General features: G+C 50.9%; 1 protein-coding gene across 3 annotated transcripts in view; it reads left to right on the top strand.

The window, feature by feature from the left end:
- Positions 1–402: 402 nt before the first annotated feature.
- The window catches only part of PPP1R16B (protein phosphatase 1 regulatory subunit 16B), a 59,380-nt gene continuing 39,736 nt past the window's right edge, over positions 403–20,046 (top strand). Inside the window, exons 1-3 of one of the 3 annotated variants that reach the window (XM_083873097.1) lie at positions 411–437; positions 15,674–15,851; positions 17,400–17,802. In XM_083873097.1, coding sequence (XP_083729223.1) covers positions 17,556–17,802 — 247 coding nt within the window. In that variant the 5' untranslated portion in view covers positions 411–437; positions 15,674–15,851; positions 17,400–17,555. Of the gene's footprint in view, positions 438–15,619; positions 15,852–17,399; positions 17,803–20,046 lie in introns of those variants that run through there. The other 2 variants (XM_083873098.1, XM_083873096.1) reach the window with 2 other exon arrangements.

Here is a 20,046-nt window from a genome sequence, read left to right as displayed (position 1 = left end):
GGGGCAGCAGCATCCCTCACCTTGTGCCAGGCCGGGGGAAATCTAATCCACGGGCAGGCAGGGGTGCGACCTTCCATAGAAAATCAATTAGTTGGGTTTTTTAAAAAAAATATTTCTTTATTTATTTATCCCAATTACCCTGCCGGCGGCAGAAGGAGCCCCGCCCGCCCCCAGCGGACCAGCCCCCGCCGCCCGGATCCTGCAGCATCCCCGGGGACGCTCCGCGCCTTCACCTGCGGGGCGGGCGCCGCTCCCCGCCCGCCCCCGGCCCCGGCCCCGGCCCCTCCTCGGGGCGGAGCTGCGGCCGCAACCGGGCCCGGAGGCGGGCGGGGATCGGGGCTGCGCGGCGCCGCTGCCTCCCTGCGCTTCCCTCCGCTCCCCTCCGCCCGCTCCTGCCGCGGGAGCGCGGGGCCGGGCCCGCCGTGCGGAGCCGCGCGGTGAGTGCGGGGCCGGGCCGGGCCGGGCCGGGCAGGGCAGGGCTGGGGCTGGGCTGGGGCTGGGCTGGGGCTGGGGCTGGCCCCGCTCGGTGCGGGGATGCTCCGGGCTTGGCCGGGCTGCCGCCGCCGGGCGCGGTCCCCGCCGCGGTCACGGCGGAGTTTGGGGAACTCCAGCCCCGGCCCGGGCTGTGGCTCCGGCAATGGCTCGGCACTGCGACCTTACGGTGGCCCAGGGGTGAGGACGCGGCTCTTCCCCCGCTCAGGGCGGTTCTGGCTCGCCCGCCGCTCGTGTTGGGGCTCCGCTCGCACCGCGGGCACCCTGCGGGATGGGGATGGGGATGTTCGGGGATGTCCGGGGCTGCTCCTGGGTGGGTTTTGCTCGGTGCATGTAGAATTCCTCTCCCTTCTGGCACGAGAGGGGTGTGGAAGGCATTTACTCGAGGTAGCACAAATAGATACAAGGCACCGTAATTCCCGACATGGGGCTGCCGGTGTCTGTGTGAGGGAGTGAGTGAGTGAGTGAACGAGTGAGTGAAGGGCTCCTGGGGACAGTCTCCCTCAGACACCGGGAACTTCTCTCTGAACTCCAGCCCCTTCTCCGGCTGCGGGGCCTGAGGTGTCACTGACGGCAGAGATGCTTTCGGTTCCATGACAAGCCACCAAATTCTGCTTTATCTCTCTGCTCGCTTATCATAAAAGGATCTTTTCCGCTCGAGGAGGAAGATGCTCCAAGCTGTAGTAGAGTAATAGCAGCAAAAGTGGCTTTTCACAAATTGTCAGGGCAAGGAGAGAGTTCACAAAGCTGGAAATAAAAACCCCAAAGCCACCTCTGAGCCCTCCTGTCCCCAACAAACCCTCAGAGACCCTCGGGAGCGGCGGCTGCCCGGGCTGTCCTCACTCTCACCTTGACCCAGCCCTGCCTGCCCCGCTGGCCCGAGCCCTGCCATTGCCATTACTGTTCAGTGCTTTGGCACAGATGGAAGGGCCAAGTGCTGTTATGGCAGAAAAGGTTTTCTGGTTGGAGCAGAACTTAGTCTGGAGGTGGATTGTGTTTGTTGTGAAAGATGTGATGTATTAAATCCTGGAAGTGAAGGATACTTTTTCATTCATGTTTTTTCCTTCCTTTCCTTCTCAATGCTACGGGTTGAATCAAAAACTGTGGATGATGTTAAAATACTCTTATTACAGTATTTTCATGGGGTTTGCTTCATGTCTGTAGAGCTCTCATAAGGCTGGAATTTGAAAAAAAAGGAAAGCTAATTTTCCCTCTGACTGGAAAACATAAGTGATTATTTAGTAAGATAAATAAGATTTAAAGTGTTGAACTGCAGATCTGTGTGATGGATGTGATGAAATGCTGAGATATCACATCTTCTTTCTGCCATCAAGACCACGTGTGCAGGATGTGCATTTCTAACAATGTCTTGTTGTTGAGTCAGTTGTTGCAGGGAAAAAATGACTCTCTGTGGATGTGCTGGTACCAATTGTACCAGCTCCTTGGTGCTGCTGCGTGGCTTCTGCAGTCACTTTGTTGGAACCTCATTTTCCCTTGGTTTAATAATTTATAAAACGCCTGTTGCCTCTAGGCGCATTTCATCCAGCAAGAAGAAAAACATCAACCAGTGTTTACTGGTTACAGAGCCTGAGGTTGACAAATAATGAAGCTTTTGTGGATGAGGGGGTGTCTCATTTTTATCTTATATAAACTCACAAAAATGCAGGATTTGTGCTGCAAGTCTTGTTGGTTATTACTTTGTTCTTTTCCCCATCCTTTAAAAGATCTTTTACCCGCTGGCGACAAGGTGGGTTTTGACTGTGACCTTCCTTACCCTGATTTTGGGTCTTCTCCTTTTTCCGTTTACCTGTGTCTGATTTAAGTTTAGCAGCTCTTAAGTGTTTAACAACTGTCAAGTAAGATGGCACAATCAGATCCTACATCTTCACCAGCTGAGCTGCTTTGGCTGAAAGAGATCAGCCTCTTTTTGGGCAATAAATTGCTCTCTCAAATCCTCTGCCAGATACTTATGAGCCACTATCATTAACTGCATTTTGAATCACTCATTGAGCTGGAGGGGGGAAATTGGCCTGCAGTTCATCTCATCTCCTTTGAAACTGCTAAATGATGATTCAGTGACCTCAGTGGGCAAATTATATCAGCGGCTAATTGGCCTAAGAAGAAAAACTTGCCTGATATCAAATAAACTGGCTGCTGCTGTTCATTACCCTGAAGAAGGTGCTCCAGGTGAAACCTCCAGTTTCAAACGGTGACAGGGTTTTGTTGTGGCCCTGGCAAGGGAACACAGTGGGGTCCTTTTGGCCATAGCTGGGTGTGGTGTCCACTCCGCCTCCAGCAGGTGTTGAAGGTATTGTCCTTTGAAGGATAAAGATCTTAACACTTCAGGTTTGCCTTCCCCTGTGGAGAGCCCTCTCCTCTTCCTCCTCAGAGGGTAAAACTGCTCAGTGTGTGGTGTTTTTGGAGGACTTGGCTCTGGGGGAGATCCCAGCAGAGCTGAATTTAGGAAGGAAGGGAAAAGCATTATGCAGGGCTCTGCTCATCACCTTGTCGTTCCTATCCTTGCTCTGGCAAAGCCCTTTCCAGGAGCCATGTGCCACTTCCCAGAGATGCCTGGCAGCTTTGTGGCTCCATCCTGGGTACAGGGGTCAGGGTTAGCCCCTCGTGCTGGGTGGGCAGCTGGGGAGAGCAGGACACTGAGCTCTGCCTGTGCTGGGTCAGCCCCACCTCGCTGCTTGTCCAAAACAGCTCAGGGTCAGGGGCTTCCTGCAGGGAGAGCTGGAATTGCAGGTGAGTGCCAGGGTAAAAGCATCCAGGTGTGGCCTGTTCAGCTTTCCTGCAGGAGTGAGCTGGGATGTGTGAAAGGGGTCAGCTGGTGGCTTTTTACAAGGCTGTTAGTCGACTTATACCACCTCCTAAGGATGGTCTTGCCAGCTGGCTCATCCTTTAGGGAAGTTTCAAGAGGCTTAGCACAATCTTACTAGAAATCTGTCGTCTTCTATTAATCTGCTTGTCTCTCCTTGTCTCCTTCCCCAGCACTCCCCTGCACACTCATCTGCACAGCCCTGCCCTGCTGCTGGCCAGACCCTTCTGGAGGGCATTCACAGCTGGGGACTGACACTTTTTACTGTCCAACAAGGGTTTTTTTCTTTATCTATAGAGAGAGAGGACATTTTTAAAGGTTTTCTTTGAAGGTGACACTGCTGAAAGGACAGAGGAGCCGGGGTGCTTTGCTGGCTGGGTGGAGGTGCAGGGTGGTACCAGCAGCAGGCTGAGTCCAGCTCTGATGAAGGCAAAGCCCACTCCTGGGTCAGGTCCTGCTCAGTGTGGAGCACGGGGTATTTGTCCACCTGCAGCAGCACCGGGGGCAGGTAATGGTGGTGGGGATCACCTGCACCTCTCCCCTGACATCGGGGTAGTTCCTGCTTTGCTAGTGCTGGACTTGGCTTGAGCAAAGAGCAGCAGAAAAGCTGTCAGACTTTGGGAGGTGACAGGAGTGAATGCAACACCCCTGGTCTCACGGTGAGGTGGGAAAGGGTTTGTCAGTGGAGCTGCTGACACGGGGCTGAGTCAGAACTCGGCACTGCTCTCTGGGGCAGACAACACCTGCAGGGGGATGTGGCTCTTCCTGACAGAGCTTTTCCTTGCAGCTCTCAGGAGTGTGTCAGCACTGGGGTTAACAGCCACGTAGGCACTGAGGAAAAGGAATGAATAGCTTGAGGAAGGCTAAGCCTTAATACCCAAACAAAGCAAAAAAAAAAAAAATGGTGTATCGTTTGACAGGGATTAAGTGAGCTGTGAGATCCCTGGCTCTAGAGGCCCAGCCAGGAAATACACAGCCCTTGACAAGGGTGGCTTGGCTGTCCCTGCTTCCAGAGACAGCATCCATGTGCTGGAGCCGCCCATCTGCCTCTCCCCTTGACTTTCACAGGGATGCTCTTTCTCCTGCACAACACATTGTTTGCTCTCCTTGAATGTTGCTGGCTGGCAGGGGAAGAGATCAGTCTGTTTTTTTCCAGAATAGCCAGCTGATTTCATCCCTTGGGAAGAGGTTGAAAAGCGTGAGACAGGTGGGTTGGCATTCCTGTCTTGTAGCCCTCTGTGATTCCAGCAGGAGAAGGAGAAAACGGGAGAAGTGCAGTTGCTGGGTACATTTCCGTGTTTGCATTTGAAAGAGCTTGATAGGCTGTGATTAACGGGGCTAAATGGAAGCTTGATAAGTGGTAAATTCAAAGGAACCTCAAACAAAAAAAATGGCTTTCCAAGGAGGCCTTGGGGTGTGTGTAAAGGGCAGGCTGTGGCTCTGGTGTAGGGATGCTTGGTTATGGTGGACAGAGAGCCCTGCAGGGTCTGTCCCCTGCCCGTGTGTGTCCCCTGCACCTGCTGGGGGCAGCCCTGGGGTTGTGCAGACACTCCTGCAGGCTGCTGTTTCTTTCTTGGTTTAAGTTCGTGTGATGTTCCCAAATTGAGACTTCCACATCTGCATCCCAGAGCCCCCTGTGTCCCCATAGCCAGGCCCCAATTAAGGATGCTCTAAAAGCAGCAGGCCAGCTACCATGGCCTTGCAGATGAGAACCATTGGCCTAATCTATTTTTACAGTGAATTAAACTAGAAAAAGGTATTGCCACTCTAGAATAAGAAGCCACCTGGGGAGTTAACCCAGAATAGTCGTTCTGCTTTGAATTTACGCCCTATCTCACTTCAAAATAACCTTCCTTCCACATGTGCAGGCCCTGTAAATGCAAAAAATACAGGGCATGGCTTCAGCAGGGTCCCTGACAAAGCCAGGAAAACACCTTCTTTTTTCCTGAGATCTTCTCTGCATCCACACACCCTCCTTAACTCAGGCATCCTTCCCTGTCATGGATCTGCCCTGTTTCATGCTCCATCCCCTGCAGAGATCTGAGCTCCTTTCCCAGCCCAGCTCTGTGCTCTGCTCCAACACCCTGACTGCCAGCTCCCTCTGCCAGCTCCCACTGCCACCTCTGCTGTCCTCCCCTGTCCCCATGCAGGTCACACACAGTGAAATGAGCATCCTGAGTGCTCAGTCCGTGTCAGGATTGCACAAAGAGCTTTTCTCAGCCTGGCTGGGGCCTCACCACCTTCCTCAGTGAGTCAGTGTGAGCACCAGCTACAGGAGGCAGCAACAGGTGGTTTTTGGGAGCTGATAACTTGGGCTGGGCAGGGGTGGCAGGTGTAAATTATTTGCAGTGGCCAAAGGCTCTGCTCTAGTGCTGCTCTGGTCTCGTGTCTGTCAGGAGGAGCAGTGGGGATGTTGGCATGATGGTTTCAGTTGTGCTGAGACATTGCTCCTCTGGATTTGTCAAGCTCAAGTTAAATGTATGTAATTTTAACATCTCCTGATTCTTCAGGGGCTGACTCATGCTTTCTTGGCCTGAATGATTCATAGCTCTTGAACTCCATTGCTAAATTCATTATGCAACAATTACAGGGTTGGAAATGCCACCCTGAGTGCACACAAACAAGCTGGCAGCAGTTCCCCCCTCCTTTTCTCTCATCCTGAGTTGCCAAGAGACCTTCCTGGTGAGTTTGCTTTTGTCCCTGCTTTGTAGGTGAGGGTCTGCTATGTCTTGATGCTCTGCCCTTGAGCTGGCAGGGGCAGGAGTAGCAGGTTGGGTATTTCTGGAAGAGGGAAGAGAGGACAGCCTAGAAGGGAAGGATGGAGATGCACAGCTTCACTCATCAGGACCAGTTGCCTTAATCTTGTCCCAACTGCTCCATGTGGTGTTATGCCTTAATGAACCATGTAGGAAAGAACTCCAAATCAGGATTTACTCTTAGGTGGCTCCATGTGGTGATGATGGAGTTTGGCAGCATTTCATGGGCACAGATTCTGCTTGATGACTGCACAGCAGCTCAAAGGGCAAATACCCACCCAAGGCAGGCAGGAGAGCCCTGTGCTGGCTGTGAGGTGTTCAGTAATACCTTCATTTTCTCTCCTTGGTGGTGCTGAGATTTAGGGATTTGTGTAGGACTTGGATTTTTATTAATGAGGTCTTGAGTAAGAGTTCATCTGGTGTGTGAAGTTAAGTGGGTTTTGTGCCGGATGGGCTTTGTTTGCTGCTCTGCTTAACCCCCCAAAGCAGTGGGTAGAGCAGTGCTGTAGGGCTGTCAGTGGGATGCAGAAGGGCCATCCCCACCATCTGCTGAATCAGATCAGAATTCAGGCTTTAAGGTGTCCCTGCTACCTCAATTTGACTTCTACACTGGTTTTTCTGCCACCCAAATAACACTTCTCAGAACAAACATTCAGGTGAGGTACCTACTGAGTGGCAGAGTTGGCATCTCTGCCCAGGAAGCCCTCAAGAAAGTCTTCCCCAAGAGCAGCCATTCTTCCCAGCTGAGTTCTGGCCTTTAAATCTTGGTATCTTTGGGAGGAGTCTCTCCTGTACCCGTCTGACTGTTGGCACTTTGGGACAGCAGAGAAGAATGGCTGAATGTTGGGCTCATGAGTGGCTGAGGTTTTCCAAGGTTTTCCTTGGACCTCCTTGGCCTGTGGCAGCAGAGCCCTTGTGCTGGTAATCCCAGAAATGGCAGAAGCCAAGTAAGAACTGGGCTGGTGAGGAGGCGAGCTGTACCAGAGATTCTGGTGCCATGCTCATAAGTCAAGCTAATCTAAAGCCTCCAAAATCCCATTTTCAAGCCACTAAGTGGTAAATATTTGATTAAACTGGATGTCAGAGCAGTTGTATTGTCAGAGCAGCAAGTCAAGCCAACAACCACCCCGACTGTGGCCAAGAGGAGATGCAGAAAGCACAGAAAGTAGGGCATGTGTGGTGACGTGCGGGTTGATCGCTGCGCCTAAAAATAAGAATCTTCAGAAACAGAAAATCTGCCTCGCAAGCAAGGCAGTGGCAAGCTGCTCCCCGAGTCTGATTTCAGGCTGAAACTGGCGATGTTGGCGCCGCAGAGAGAGCTGTGCTAAGGTTCTGTTAGCATTCTGCTAGCAAAACACTCCGTTTCCATCTCATGGCTTGCATCTGAGATAAGGCGAGTTCCTCTCTCCGGAGCAGGGCAGGGGTGGAAGTGAGAGGCTGTGCTGCCTTTCCCGTGCAGCCTTTCTGCTCATCTGCATCTTAAGGAGCCTTTGTCCTCTTCAAGTGCTGTGGTTCCACTTTCTGCAAGATGCTCTTATGATATTCCTCCAGGGAAAGCAGCCTGGATTGCCCTGAGCTGGTTTGTGCTGATCCTGGCTGCTGCTGTGGCTGGCCCTGGTACCCTATAGCAGCTATGGGGTGCTGGAGGAGGGCTGACCCCGTCTGTAAGTGCTGCATCAGCAGCCTCAGGGCCCCCTTCTTGCATGTTGGTGGCTAACCTTGACCTGCAAAATCCGGGGGACCCAGAGGATGAGATTTTTGGTGACATGTGTGTGGTTCAGCAGGTCAATAAGTCATCATGGAGTTCACCAAGGTATAAGGGCTAAACCCGAGACAACAAATCCAGATGTTTGAGCTGTCTGGAACAAAGCATTAGGCACTGTGGTGTGGATAATTAATTTTTCCCAAAGTTTCACCTCTTTACTCTCCCAGCAGAGCCTGTGGGCAGCCTGCTGGTCCCTGCACAGCCGAGGCAGGAGGGTAACACTATCCTGAGCATCTGTACAGGCTCCCTGATGGATGCAGGATGGGTCAGAGGGCGTCTTTTTATGTTATTTTGTAAGACCTTTTGAGGATTATTGGAATTGTTATAGATACGCTCAATAATGTCCATAAGCTTTAGAGCTGAAAGCATTTTGTTAGCAGTAATTAAATGCAACCGCTGTTTAAAATGGATGGATCAGATGGTTGGGAAGAGAATCCTCTCATAAATCTCCCACAGAATCAATATTCCTTCTGTCAGGTGTGTAGGAAACGCTTTTAAATCCTGCCAATCACTGGCTCTGGCAGCGTGGTGCCATAAATCTGACAGAATCACACCTTTGCCTTGGGAAGAGACGAACCAAGCAGGACTTTCTTTTGGTGGAAAAACCCCCAGAAAACAAATAAAAATTGAGGAATGTAGTCCTGCTGGATGGTAAGGAGGCAGAGCCCCAGGGGTGCACATCTGCATGGGGCAGGTGGGATGCTGGGTGTGGGGGTTCCCAGGGAGAGGCACATCCCTGGCCATCAATGGGAGCCTGTGTGAGCCCTGCTGACACACACCACGGCCCGAGGTGCCCAGGAGCTGCAGATGGAAAATCCAGGCACTTATCTAGCTTGTTGCTGTGCAAGAATTGGGCTGTTCCCAGGATTATTATTTTTTTTTTTATTCCGTGGGCCAAAATATGTGTAAATGGCTTTAAACAATGGAAGGATTTCTATTAAAAAGAGTGGGGTGCGAATAGGGCTTTAATTTATATCTTGAGGGAAGGGTGTGGGCTCTTCCAGTGGTGTTTTTGAGATTCTGTTGGAAATTAGCTTGGGGTTTGCTTTTTTTATTATTATTTATTTTTTTCCATGTCTTGTTTTGAAGCCTGTTTTGAGGGAAAATTGTTTTCCAAAAAAAATTGTTTTCCAAATTAGATCTCTCAATGTGGAGCTGAAAGTGTCAGGAAGAGGGATGCAGTTTTGGAAGCCTGCACACATCTGTCTGTGGCAGGGATAAAAAATGGAAGCTCCAACCAGAAAAACAAATAAAAAAAGGTAATATCCCTGTCACAGATGGGTCGGGCTGCTTTCCCTGCAGGTGTCTGCATTGCAACCCCCACTCCCATATAATGTGCTGTGGAAAAAATAAATGGAGAGCCCATTTGGAGACTTATGCCCTCAATTAATTTTTGTTCCACATAATCAGAGCTGCTGCATGCCTTTCCTTCAATATTTAACTGCCTGGCTCAGAGGATGGGGCTGCTCTCGTGCGAGGGAAGTTGGGATTCGCTTCGTGTTTGCACAGAAATCCCATTCTGATCCTTCTTTCTTTGCCTAAGGGTAGGGATCCTGCTGCTCCTCTGATGCCAGAGATAAATTTTGTTAGCAGACACTTTTCTGCTGAGGGGAGCAAAGGGGAGAGGGGAGTGATGTGTGCTGGATTCTTGAAGGAATAACATTTCCTTGTCTTGGAGCATCATCTTCCCTGGGGCCGCCTGTGCTGTCTGGGGCACAGTCAGAGGGGAGCAGGGGAGAGCTCTGGTTCTGTGTGCTCAGCCCTCAGCTCAGGAAAAAAGGAATCAGGACAATTAGTGAGTGCTGTCTGCAGCTCCACATGCTGTTCAGGGAGGTTTCTCCGTGGCACTGGGTTAAAGGAGAATGCCTTGTTCTGGTGTAGTTTGAAATTGAGCCCTGAACTCACTTTCTGATTTTTAACTCGACTCGAAATTGCCGTTAAGATTTTTATGTCCAAGCTGGCAGAAATGCCCCTCTTCCTTGTCCTTGTGGGAATTCATGGCCAAGAGCCCAGCGTGTCTGTTTTTACTGATTCACTGATCAGCCTGAAAGCAGAGGGGAACCCAAGGCGTCCCTCTTGGGAAGTACAAAGGGCCTGAGCAGTTTTTACAGCTCCAGCACATCCTTCAAGTTGTTCCCAGTGCCTGGTCAAGAGCTACACCTCAAACCGGGACTGGAACAGCCTATTCTGCCCATGGATGTGGAGGAAGAGCCAGTGGGAGTGGAGCTTGGCTGGTGAGGAAGATGATAGGGAATCAAAATAGAGAGGGAAGAAGAAACTCCCAAGTATTCGTGGGTGGGAGAACCATCCACATGGAAGTTCTAGAGCTGAAAATTTCCCCAGGCAAGGGCAGTTTAATGAGGAAAGGTGACAGCTCTGGAGTGTTGTGTTGGAGCAGAAACACAGAGGTGCATTTGCTGTGCAGAGCTTTGAGAAGAAGGTTTGTTAACCCCCTCCAGGTCCTGCTGCCCTGTGCTGGGAACGGGGCTCCAGGAGCAGCTTTGCACAGGAGCCACGTGGAGGGAAGAGATCTGAGCTGGTTTATTGAGCTTTAATGCTCTGGCTTGCTCCTAAACCGTGTGTGAGAGCTGTGCTCAAAGCCCTCCCCTGCTGTGCCTGCTGAGCCCTGAGACTGAGCTGCCCAACCCTTTATGTCTGGGGACCACCAGCAGGTTTGTGTCACTCCTCCCTGCACACTGATGTGGGGGAGGATTGCTCTGCACAGAAGGATTTTTTAATTTTTTTTTTTAATATTTTCTTAAGGAAGCCCACGTTGAAATATTGGTAGGAAAAAGAATGTATATTGTGCTGTGTTGGGTGTTTACAGGAAATATATAGTGAAAATACTGAGGGGCTTTCCAGAAACTGCTAGTATTGTTGAGAGGAGAAAAGAAAGAGGCACTTAAAATTTTCTATTGACTCCAAAGAGATTTTTTTTTACTTTCTGCTTCACCTTTTTTCTTCTTGCTTGTATTTTATTCCTTCTGCTGGGAAGGAGCTCATTGAAGACAGAGAGATTATCTGGAATTAGAGATAAAGCAGACAAACCAAAATGTTTTTAATTCTCTGGAGAAGAATTCAGCTTGGAATTTTGAGCTTTCCATCAAGCTAGAAAAATAATTTACAATGATGAACCTTCGCCACCTTTGCAGCAGGCAGCAATGAAAGTTCCTTTGCTGCAGGTGGTAAAACAGTATCTTCACTTTAAGAAGGTAATTGGGGCACAGATTAAGTTACTTACTTTGCATACAAGAAACCTGTGGGAAAGCCAAGAATCTCTCCTGAATCTCCCAATTTCTGATGAGATCTTTCACCCAGAATATTTCTGTACCTGCTCTTCCCCACCAGCACTCCAGGGCAGATGTAGGAGTTGTGTTCCCTAAGGGGTCCTGGCTGAAATACATATATTTTTTTTTTCTTAAGTGATGTTTCTTGCCACTTTCCCCTGTCACTCCTTTAGGAGGAACCATTCTTCTGGTAGTGCTGAGCATCTGATGCTTAAAGTGTAGCTGAAGCCCAGAGTGAGGAAAGGAGCTGTTTACTTCTAAGATACCAGTGAAATTAAATCAGGCAGCAACAATTTTCATAATTTTCACTCCTCTGTGTGGTTAACCTGTGGGTGCTGTGGGGCTCACAGCACAGCACAGAGAGAGTCACACGGTGTGTGCAAGAAGAATTTGCACCAGAAGCAATAGCCAGAGCTGTCAGAGTAGCACTGAGGGACCAGTAGGTTCCACCAGCACCTTGTGGGAGGAGCACAGGACTAGAAATAACAATCCTGAGGTGGTGGGATGGCTCTTGCAGTTAGTTTGCTGCCCAGGAAAATGTCGGGAACCTTGACCTGTGTTACCTGCTCACCTGTGGGTGCTCTTGAGCTCTGGAGAAGGGTTTGTTGCAGATTATTGTGAGGGCAGTGGCTGAGGTGTGTATCCAGCTGTTGTTTGATGTACTGCCTTGGGCTATGTTCAGGATTCTGTCTTCAGCTTCACCACCAGCCCTGATGTCCAGAGGAGATGGTGGTCAGTGCCCACCTGTGTCACAGTCCATGCACAGAGACCCACACAGGGGAGATGGTACAACCTGTGTGGCAGGGCAGTGTTGGAGAAATAAAAGTTTAGGCTTCAAAAAACAAGGAAACCCTTCAAAAGACTGGAAATGCTGCTCTGTAGGAAATGGGGCTGTGTCCTGGGGCACTGTAGGTGAAAATGAGTGTTCTGGGGCTGTGATTCTGTGGAGGAATAGCTCTTGGGGCTTCAAATCTCTTCCCAGTTTGCTCTGTGGTCTCTGTTGGTGTCCACCCCTCTGTGTGTCTTGGTTTAAAAACCTAGTGGTCAGGTCCCCGTTGCAGGTGTGTGAGGCTCAGTGCAATGCCCTTACTGATGGTGCTCTGATGAAATGTTTTCCCAAAAGGCAGCAAGTGACAGAGGCAGTTTTATAAAAAACAGCATTAGGCTGTGGTGGTCTGAGCATGGAGGGCCCTCTTGATTGGATGCACTCTCCACTAATTAAACAAATAAACCACAGAAACCCCAGGAGCTCCTCTCCAGCACAGGGCTCCCTGTTCCCATCAGTAGGACAGGAGAGGGGTTTGTTTCCTATCTTGCTGAGGGTGCAGCAGATGAGAACAGCTCCCGTGTCAGTGCTGGGGTGGGGAGAGCCTTGGCAGAGCTGCTCATGCTCTGCTGGGACAGGGCTTGGGAAATGACTTGGAGCCTGTTCCCCTGGGAAGGGTGGGAGAGGGACATTCCTGCCCTTCCCACCCAGCCTGGGCTGTGGGAGGGAGGGAAAGGACTCAGCTCCTGGTGTGGGGTCAGCCCCGGGGCACAGCCCCTGAGGCCCCCACCTTGTCCTCCCTTGGGAATGGTTGAACTCCTGTGCCTGCCTTTCCCTGCTGGTCCTGCCTGACCCTGGGCTGTCACCTCCTGCTCTCAGTGCCTTTGTGGCTGCCTGTGGATGGTGTTTGGCTTTTGGGCTCAAGTGAGCTCTTGCGTGATTGGGGACCAAGTGATGAAGAACTGCTCTGCTGCTTCCTGCAGACCCTGGGGGGATCCTGGCCAACAGCAGGAGCACCCATGCAGAACATGCATCTTTGGCTGGTCTGCATCCCTACGCAGGAGAAATGCTGAAGGTACAGTTTTCCCAAAGGAAAGGCCTGTGGAATCCTCCTTGGTGCCTGTTGCCAGAGGATGGTTCAGCAGAAGGGCTGCAGTGGGCTGCTCACCTTGCATTTCATGGCACAGGAACACACAGACTGCCCTTGGCCCTCACAGGGAGCAGAAAAGGTGATTTGGGCACCTCCTCACCTTGCTATGGTGCAGGAGTTGATGTGAATGAAATAAATCAGGCACCAGCTCCTCTGCTGGCTGCTTATGCACTCAGATCCCTGCAGGCTTTCGTGCTTGGTTTCCAATTGCAGTGGGGAGATTAGCCTGGCGTGGGGAGGAGAGGGCTATTTCTGTGTCCTCATGACACTGACTCGACTTTGTGCTGCACACACCTCACCTAATCACCCAGGCCCAGTCCTGCAGGTGTCTCACCATGAGCAATCCAGTGGCTGGAAATGATCTCCTTAACTTCAGAAGTGGCTCCTCTGGGCCTTCCTGTTTTCCCTTTGCTTGAAAGCTTTAAGAAATCTCCTGTCTTTCACTTAGAGGTGTCCCACTCAAGGGTTGCTCTTCCATGGTTTGTGTTTGTTTGGGTTTTTTTAAGTGGAATAAAACTGAAATCAGTCGATGACACTTAAGTGAAGGACTTCTGTGAGTGTTTGTGTTCTGCATCAGTGTCATGCTGTGCTTTAACTGCTGCCTTGGGAAGATGTGACAGAGGATTTGCAGGTCTCAGCTCCAGCTTCGTCATCAGATGGGGAGATGAGGAGACTCCAGCCTCACTCAGCAGCATGTCTGCTTTCACAGATCCAGCTCCAGCCTCAGCACTGTTATGGCAAACTGCAAGTTGAATGCTTTGTAGGAAGATCAGGAGTAGCTCTGAGTGTGTGCTGGTAGAGGAAAATGAACACCTTCGGTTTCCACCTTTGAGGGAGGCAGGTGCCAACCTCAAAGTGTGAAATGAGAAGGAGTGTGTGCGTGGGAGATACCTTCAGACAGGGCTGGTGGCACAAGCTGCAACCCCTGAGTCAGTCAACTCTCACTTCACAGAACTGCTGTCTCTTCTTGTGCTGGCACTGAGTAACCTTGCCTTGAAAGCCCTTTAGGGCTTAGTCAGGTGGGAAAAAATACACAGGAAATGCAAATTTACAAAAAAGCCCCATGATGGTATTGGTTATACTCATGCCCCCTTTGCAGGAAGCAATCTTTTACCTGGTCAGGGTGAGGCTTTCCCTGCTGCAGTGCTGGGAGGAGGGGGATGGCACCAGTGCCCTGCCTTCCTTTTGGCCCCTGAAATATCGCCAGTGTCCCTGCAGGGCCAGGGGCTGTGTCTGTGTGTCAGGATGTGCTCAGCACATCTGCTGAGCTCATGGAAACTGCTCAGCTCAGTCCAGCATGAGAAAGGTGCTTTTTCCTCTGCCCCCTCTTCTCTTTAAATAAAACAGAAACCAAAATGTGATGCCTTGCAAGCCGCAGACACCCACACAGCCACTTCTGTGCCACTTTGCAGGTAAACAAATGCTGGGGCCTCAACCTGTGCTATAGTTAGTCTGACCTGTTTGTGCCAGAAGTCAATGTGCCATTTCTTTAGGGACAGAGGAGGAACCAGGTCACTGCAAAACAGGCGGCCAGAACAGTGGGGTCAAAGTGATTTCTGGAGCTCTGGGGTCTATGAGAGTGATAGGGAATTATGTCTGGGAGAAGCTGAGCTGTGTCCACTTCAGGAAGAGCTCTCAGGGTGACCTTTTAGCTCCTTTAGAAGTTCATTTTCTGGTTGGGTTGAGGACATGCTGGCATTTGGTACTTCCAGATCTGGATCTCCCCTCTCCATTTCACTCCCCTTTGCAGACCACCTGAATCTTCCATTTCTTCTGTTGTGAGAGCAGAGGAGCTGCTGGAGGACGAGGTGCATGCAGGAAAGCTGAAACGTGGGCCAGTCCAGCCACATTTGTCCTCTGCTTTTAAATCAATGTCCTGTTGCTCTTTCCAGGGTCAATCCTAAGCCCACAAGAAAACTTCCAGCCTATCTTGTGAAGTGCTGAAATAAAGTTTCCTCCTTTAATAATCCTGCAGAATTAGGTCCTCACTTCTACTCCAGGTGTGTTTTGGAAAATATTTGTTCATCTTTGAGCAAACAATGGCAGAAGTGGCCTGGAAAAGGAGCGAGGTGGGAGTGCCTGTGCGGTATTCCGAGAGGCATTTCCTGCCCTTATCTCCCCTCCTTCGAGGTATTGTAACTGGGGCTTCAGATCTGCAGGCTGTGCTGCTGCAGCAGACTGAGATTGCCAACAGAGATACTTCCCAGGAATGCTTGCCAGGGGCAGGAGCTGAGTTCACGGGAGGTGCTGAAGAGCTTTCCAGCCCAGCGCCTGCGCTCGGGAAATGCGTCTGTCCCAAAACAAAAGCTTTTTGGGAAGGGCATTTGTGCATTTTCTGCGGGGTTTCTGGGGACTGTGGTGAGTCCCAGCCCGTGGGGGCAGTGGGCAGGGGTCAGGGAGAGCTGTGAGTGGCTCTTGTGCTGTGGAGGAGCCATGAAACCCTTCTCTGGCTTTCCAGTGCCGTGCTAAAGCCACAAGTTGGTATTTTCCATCTCAAGCAAGTAAATTGAATTTGAATTTTGAGTTAGTATCTCCCTTATGAAAAACTTTGGGTTTGCTCCTGTGTGGAACTAAATCAGTTTTTTGCATTCCTTAATTCTTATGGGATTAAACAGGATTTTTTTTTTTCTGTTCAGGTCTATCCTGAAGTCCTCAAAATAAGGTTTGCAGGTGCTGCTGAAACTGTCCTTGGCCATTTGCTGGATAAAGCAGCTTCCTGGACCTGCCTGTGTGCTCTGGCTGAGTTTGTTTGTTTTCAATTATCTGTTGGAGGAAATGGCGTGTCTCGCTCTCAGTCTGCCCAGATATTTATAGGTAAGGTCAAACCCCTGTGGAAGGGCTGCAGAAGGGTTTAATAGGTGTGGATTCCTCAGCCTTGTGGGATTCTCTGGGATATGGTGGGTGTGCTGTGTGGTGTGGACACTGCCCTGCAGCCCCTCAGACTCTCCTCTATGGGCTGCTTCACCCTCTGAGAGGGATGAGCTGTGGCTTTCCTGGCTCACTGAATGGGGTAAGGTTTGGTGTCCTGCCCATGGCCCTCAGCTGGGTCTGGCAGCCTCTCTTCTGCTGCTTTCCTCACAGATTCTCTGCATCCAGTGCTTATAAGGCTGTTACTTCCTCTCTTCTGCAGCAGCAGAGTTGAGCTTCAGCTGTCTCATTGAGGTTTTCTCAGCTGCCTGTGAATACTTAAGTTCTTTGGTTGCCCTTTCCCACCAACACTTTCTTTTTCTTTTTTCTCTGTCCCCTCCAATCCGGCTGAGCCTCACGGGCTCTCATCTCATACCTGATTATTTGCTGCTTACGTGGATTTTGCATGGGCCATTCAGTGTGCTTTGCACAGGCCTGTTTGGAAAGGATTAATTCAATTTGTTTGTGATGTTGGCTTTATTTCAAAAGCACCTGTTGGACATCTCCTGAAATCTGGGGTGTTTCCTCCTCCCGTGCAGCAGCTGCCCATGGGTCCCTGGTGGTCACTCTGTGGCCAGCCCTGCCCAGAGGCCTCTGTTGTGGTCACACTGAGGGTCAGAGGTTGTGAACTGACTGCTCTCACTGCTGTGCTTGTGGATCCTCAATAGCAAAACCAGAGTGATTTTGTGTGTGGTGAGGAGAGAAATTAACACAACCCCTGTGTTTTTGAGAGCTGAGGTGGTTTCAGTGTCATTAATACCTGGGAGCCAGGTCTGTCCATCTGTCCTCAGCTGGGGCTGGGTGGATGAGGCTGAGCAGCACAGATGATGCTCCTGGTGGGTAGAATTCCTCTGGGAAAACCTGCCTGGCCTTGGGGCACCAGACAGGTAAGCCCCAGATATCTCCAGCCTCTGGCTTCTGGGTTATTAGTGCTGGAATGTCCAGTCTGGTGTCTGTGGCTGCCCTGGGCACTGCAGCCTTGGTCCCCTCTGGCTGAAATGCCCCAGGGAAGTGGCTGCTGGTGTCGGTCAGAGCAGAATGGGGTGGGGACACCTGGAACGAGGGGTGGTGGAGAGGACCAGCCCAGGGAAGGATGGGGGTCTGAGTACTCAAACTGCTCCCAAATTGTCTGACAAAGGATATCAAACAAGTGGAGTATCTTTGCTCATTAAGACTTTATTGTGCTCCAAGGAGAGGGTTAATGTGAGCAATAGATGCGAACGAGCTGCAGAGTGGAACTCCTGCTTAATCAAGAGGGTTTTGCTTGGGTATTTGGAGTGGGGGAAGGGGGAATCACCAATGCCGGTAAGAACAATTAAAGCAATTAGAGCAATCAAAGCCCAGTTAACTCAGCTGCCTTTTGAGGTGGTAGATATTACCTGTTGTGTTTTCCAGCAGGCTGAACTCACAGTGCTGGATGATACCTGACCTCTCCTGCTTTTCTCCTCGTTCCAGGTTCCCACCACATCCTTATCCTCTGCCATGGGCCCTCCCCAGCTCGGCCCCAGGATGCTGGTATAGCAGCAGGTGGTGGCTGCCATCCAGAGCACCTGTGGTGGGACACCCCTTCCCACTGGGACATCCTCGCCCTCCCCTCTGTCAGCAGAAGCCATGGATGCCCACGTGGACCTCCTGACCGAGCTGCAGCTGCTGGACAAGGTGCCCACGCTGGAGAGGCTCAGGGCAGCCCAGAAACGTAGGGCTCAGCAGCTCAAGAAATGGGCCCAGTACGAGAAGGAGATGCAGCACAAGAAGAGGAAGCACGAGAAGAAGAGAAATGCTGTGAACAGGAAGAAGGTGTCGTTTGAGGCCAGCGTTGCCCTGCTGGAGGCTTCTCTGAGGAATGACGTGGAGGAAGGTATGGCACTGGTGTTGTCTGGCTGCCTGTGAGCTCCTCTGTGGTGTGCAGAGACATCTGTGCTGCCATCCATGGGCTGCCCTTGGTGTGCTGTTGGGCTTTAAAGTGTTGCCATCTCTGAGTCCTCGAGGCCCCGTGTGACACCAGCGTTACCTTGGGTGGCATCAGGAGTGGGTGCATGAGTGCCAGGCTGGGGCAGGAACTGTGACTGAGGTTTGGGTGAAGGGAAGGCAGTTTTCATCTCTTTCCTTCTCACACTTCCTACTTGCAGGAGGTGTGAAACACTTCCTTGCCTTCTGGGCGTGCCTCTCAGTGGTTTTATAGAAGTCTGTCGCAGGGATTTACATCTCAGTGTAAATCTCTTCAGCTTCCCTGCTTGAGGCCATGGATTCAGAATACATCAATTTTTTTTCCCCAAATACTGGGAAGCGTGGCTTTGCTTAGTGCTTCCTGAAGAACAGAACTGCAAATCGTTCCGAAATTGGTTTAATTGCTCAATTTCAAAGTGGATGAAAGTGCTTTGCTTCTGCTACCAAATCTGAAGGGAGGAGGGAAAAATATGTCTAAAAGTCAATAACCATTAGCCTCAGCACAGCACGGGGGAAAACCTGTGAGCTCTGGGGAGGCAGAGAGTGCTTCTCTGCAGAGGAGTAAAAATATCTCTTGCAGGAGAGCTGGAGCAGCCTTTGGGCTTGGTGCTCTGCAAGTCATTGAAATGGTGATCTTCCTGATGCCTTGACATGGCAGAGGAGGAAACCTGGCCAGTGGAGCATCTCTGCTAGAGAATGCTGCTCTAGTTTCCCTCTGCAAGAGGCAGTGTGTCCTTGCCTGGTATGTGGGTGCAAGGCAAAGACCTCGTTTTGTCTCAAGAATCTCCCCAAAGTCATGTCCCTGTCTCTGAACAAGCCTTTTCTGCACTGTGACTTGTCCTTGTGTGTGTATTTTGCTCCAGTTTGGAAACAGAGCACGGACAGTGGTCACCCTGCCTGGGCACTGTCACAGCTTTTGCCAAGCCCTGCCATGGCTCTGGTTCTTTGTGCCTTTGTGACCTCCCTGGGACAGCAGGCCTGTGATAATGCCCTGGAACTGCAGGCTTTGATTTGTTTCTTCCTTGCTTTAGAGGTTTCATAGCCTGTTCCAGCTCTCTGCCTCAGTGGCCCCGTGTTCCTCACCGTGGTCTCCTCTGAGTGCTCCAGCAGTGAAGTTGTCACTGCTGGCATTGCCTGAGTGGGCAGGTTCGTGACTTGTGTCACCTCTGCCAGTCCTGGCAGGTATTGGCAGGTTGTGGTTTGGGTTTCACACACAGCTGTTGAGCTGCCAGTGGCAGTCACAGTGATGGGACAGATGATGATGTTTGTGTGGTGCTGGTGCCTCTGCTCAACCCTGTGGCTGGGGCTGTGACGAATCTGCAGGAGGCCCAACCTCACAGTTTTGTTTTCAGCTCTTTCTGGTTTTGGATTTGGGCCGTTGGGAAAGAGGAAAGCTCCTGACTGTCTGTCCTACAGATGCTTTCTCATTTTGTGGGGGATGCAGGAATGGTGGAGGTGTTTGTGATCAGGGCCCTGGTGGAGGATGGCTGTGCTCCCTGCGGGCAGTGAGCAGGCAAGGCTGGTGTGTGTCCAGCTGTGACACAGTGTTCTGTGGCAGGGTCCTGTGGTCCTGCACTCCATATGGACATGGATACGTCACTGCTGAAGCTGCAGAGTCGAGCTTTCAGCTCCCACCTTCACTGTTTTCCTCCTGTGAGGGAAAATCCATCACTGCAGGTCTCCTTTGGCACCATAACCCTGTTGACCTCTTTCTGTGGCCAAGCCCAGGTTGTGGGCTTGAACCAGCAGCTGCCCTTTCCAATGTGATCGTGGTGATAAAACCCAAATGTTACACAGCCACTTCCCTACTGACAGAAAATCAATCTCCCCATCCTCTGGAGAGGACAAGGGACAGTATTGCTAGGGCACAGGTGCTTCCCAAGGAGCTGGATTTTTCAGATGCCTCAAGTTTTCACAGTGAATTTGTTTTGTGCTCAATTAATTTAAGTCCTAAAAGTAGTGTGTGGGCAGGTTCTGTGCCTGCTCTGCCCCCTCTGTGATGTGGGACCAGGATAAAGGGAGGAGGGGACAGAGTCAAATGCAAACTGGTGCCAAACTGGAAAAATTCCTTATCAAGGCAGTGCAGGAACTCGTGGGCTTCCAGAGGTCCCAGGTGATTATTTTGATATGTGAATCATCTTTTGTTTCCATGTGG

This window comes from Zosterops lateralis (assembly GCF_965231275.1).
Source record: "Zosterops lateralis genome assembly, chromosome: 16".
Taxonomy (NCBI): domain Eukaryota; kingdom Metazoa; phylum Chordata; class Aves; order Passeriformes; family Zosteropidae; genus Zosterops; species Zosterops lateralis.
This window is presented reverse-complemented; position numbering and strand designations above follow the sequence as displayed.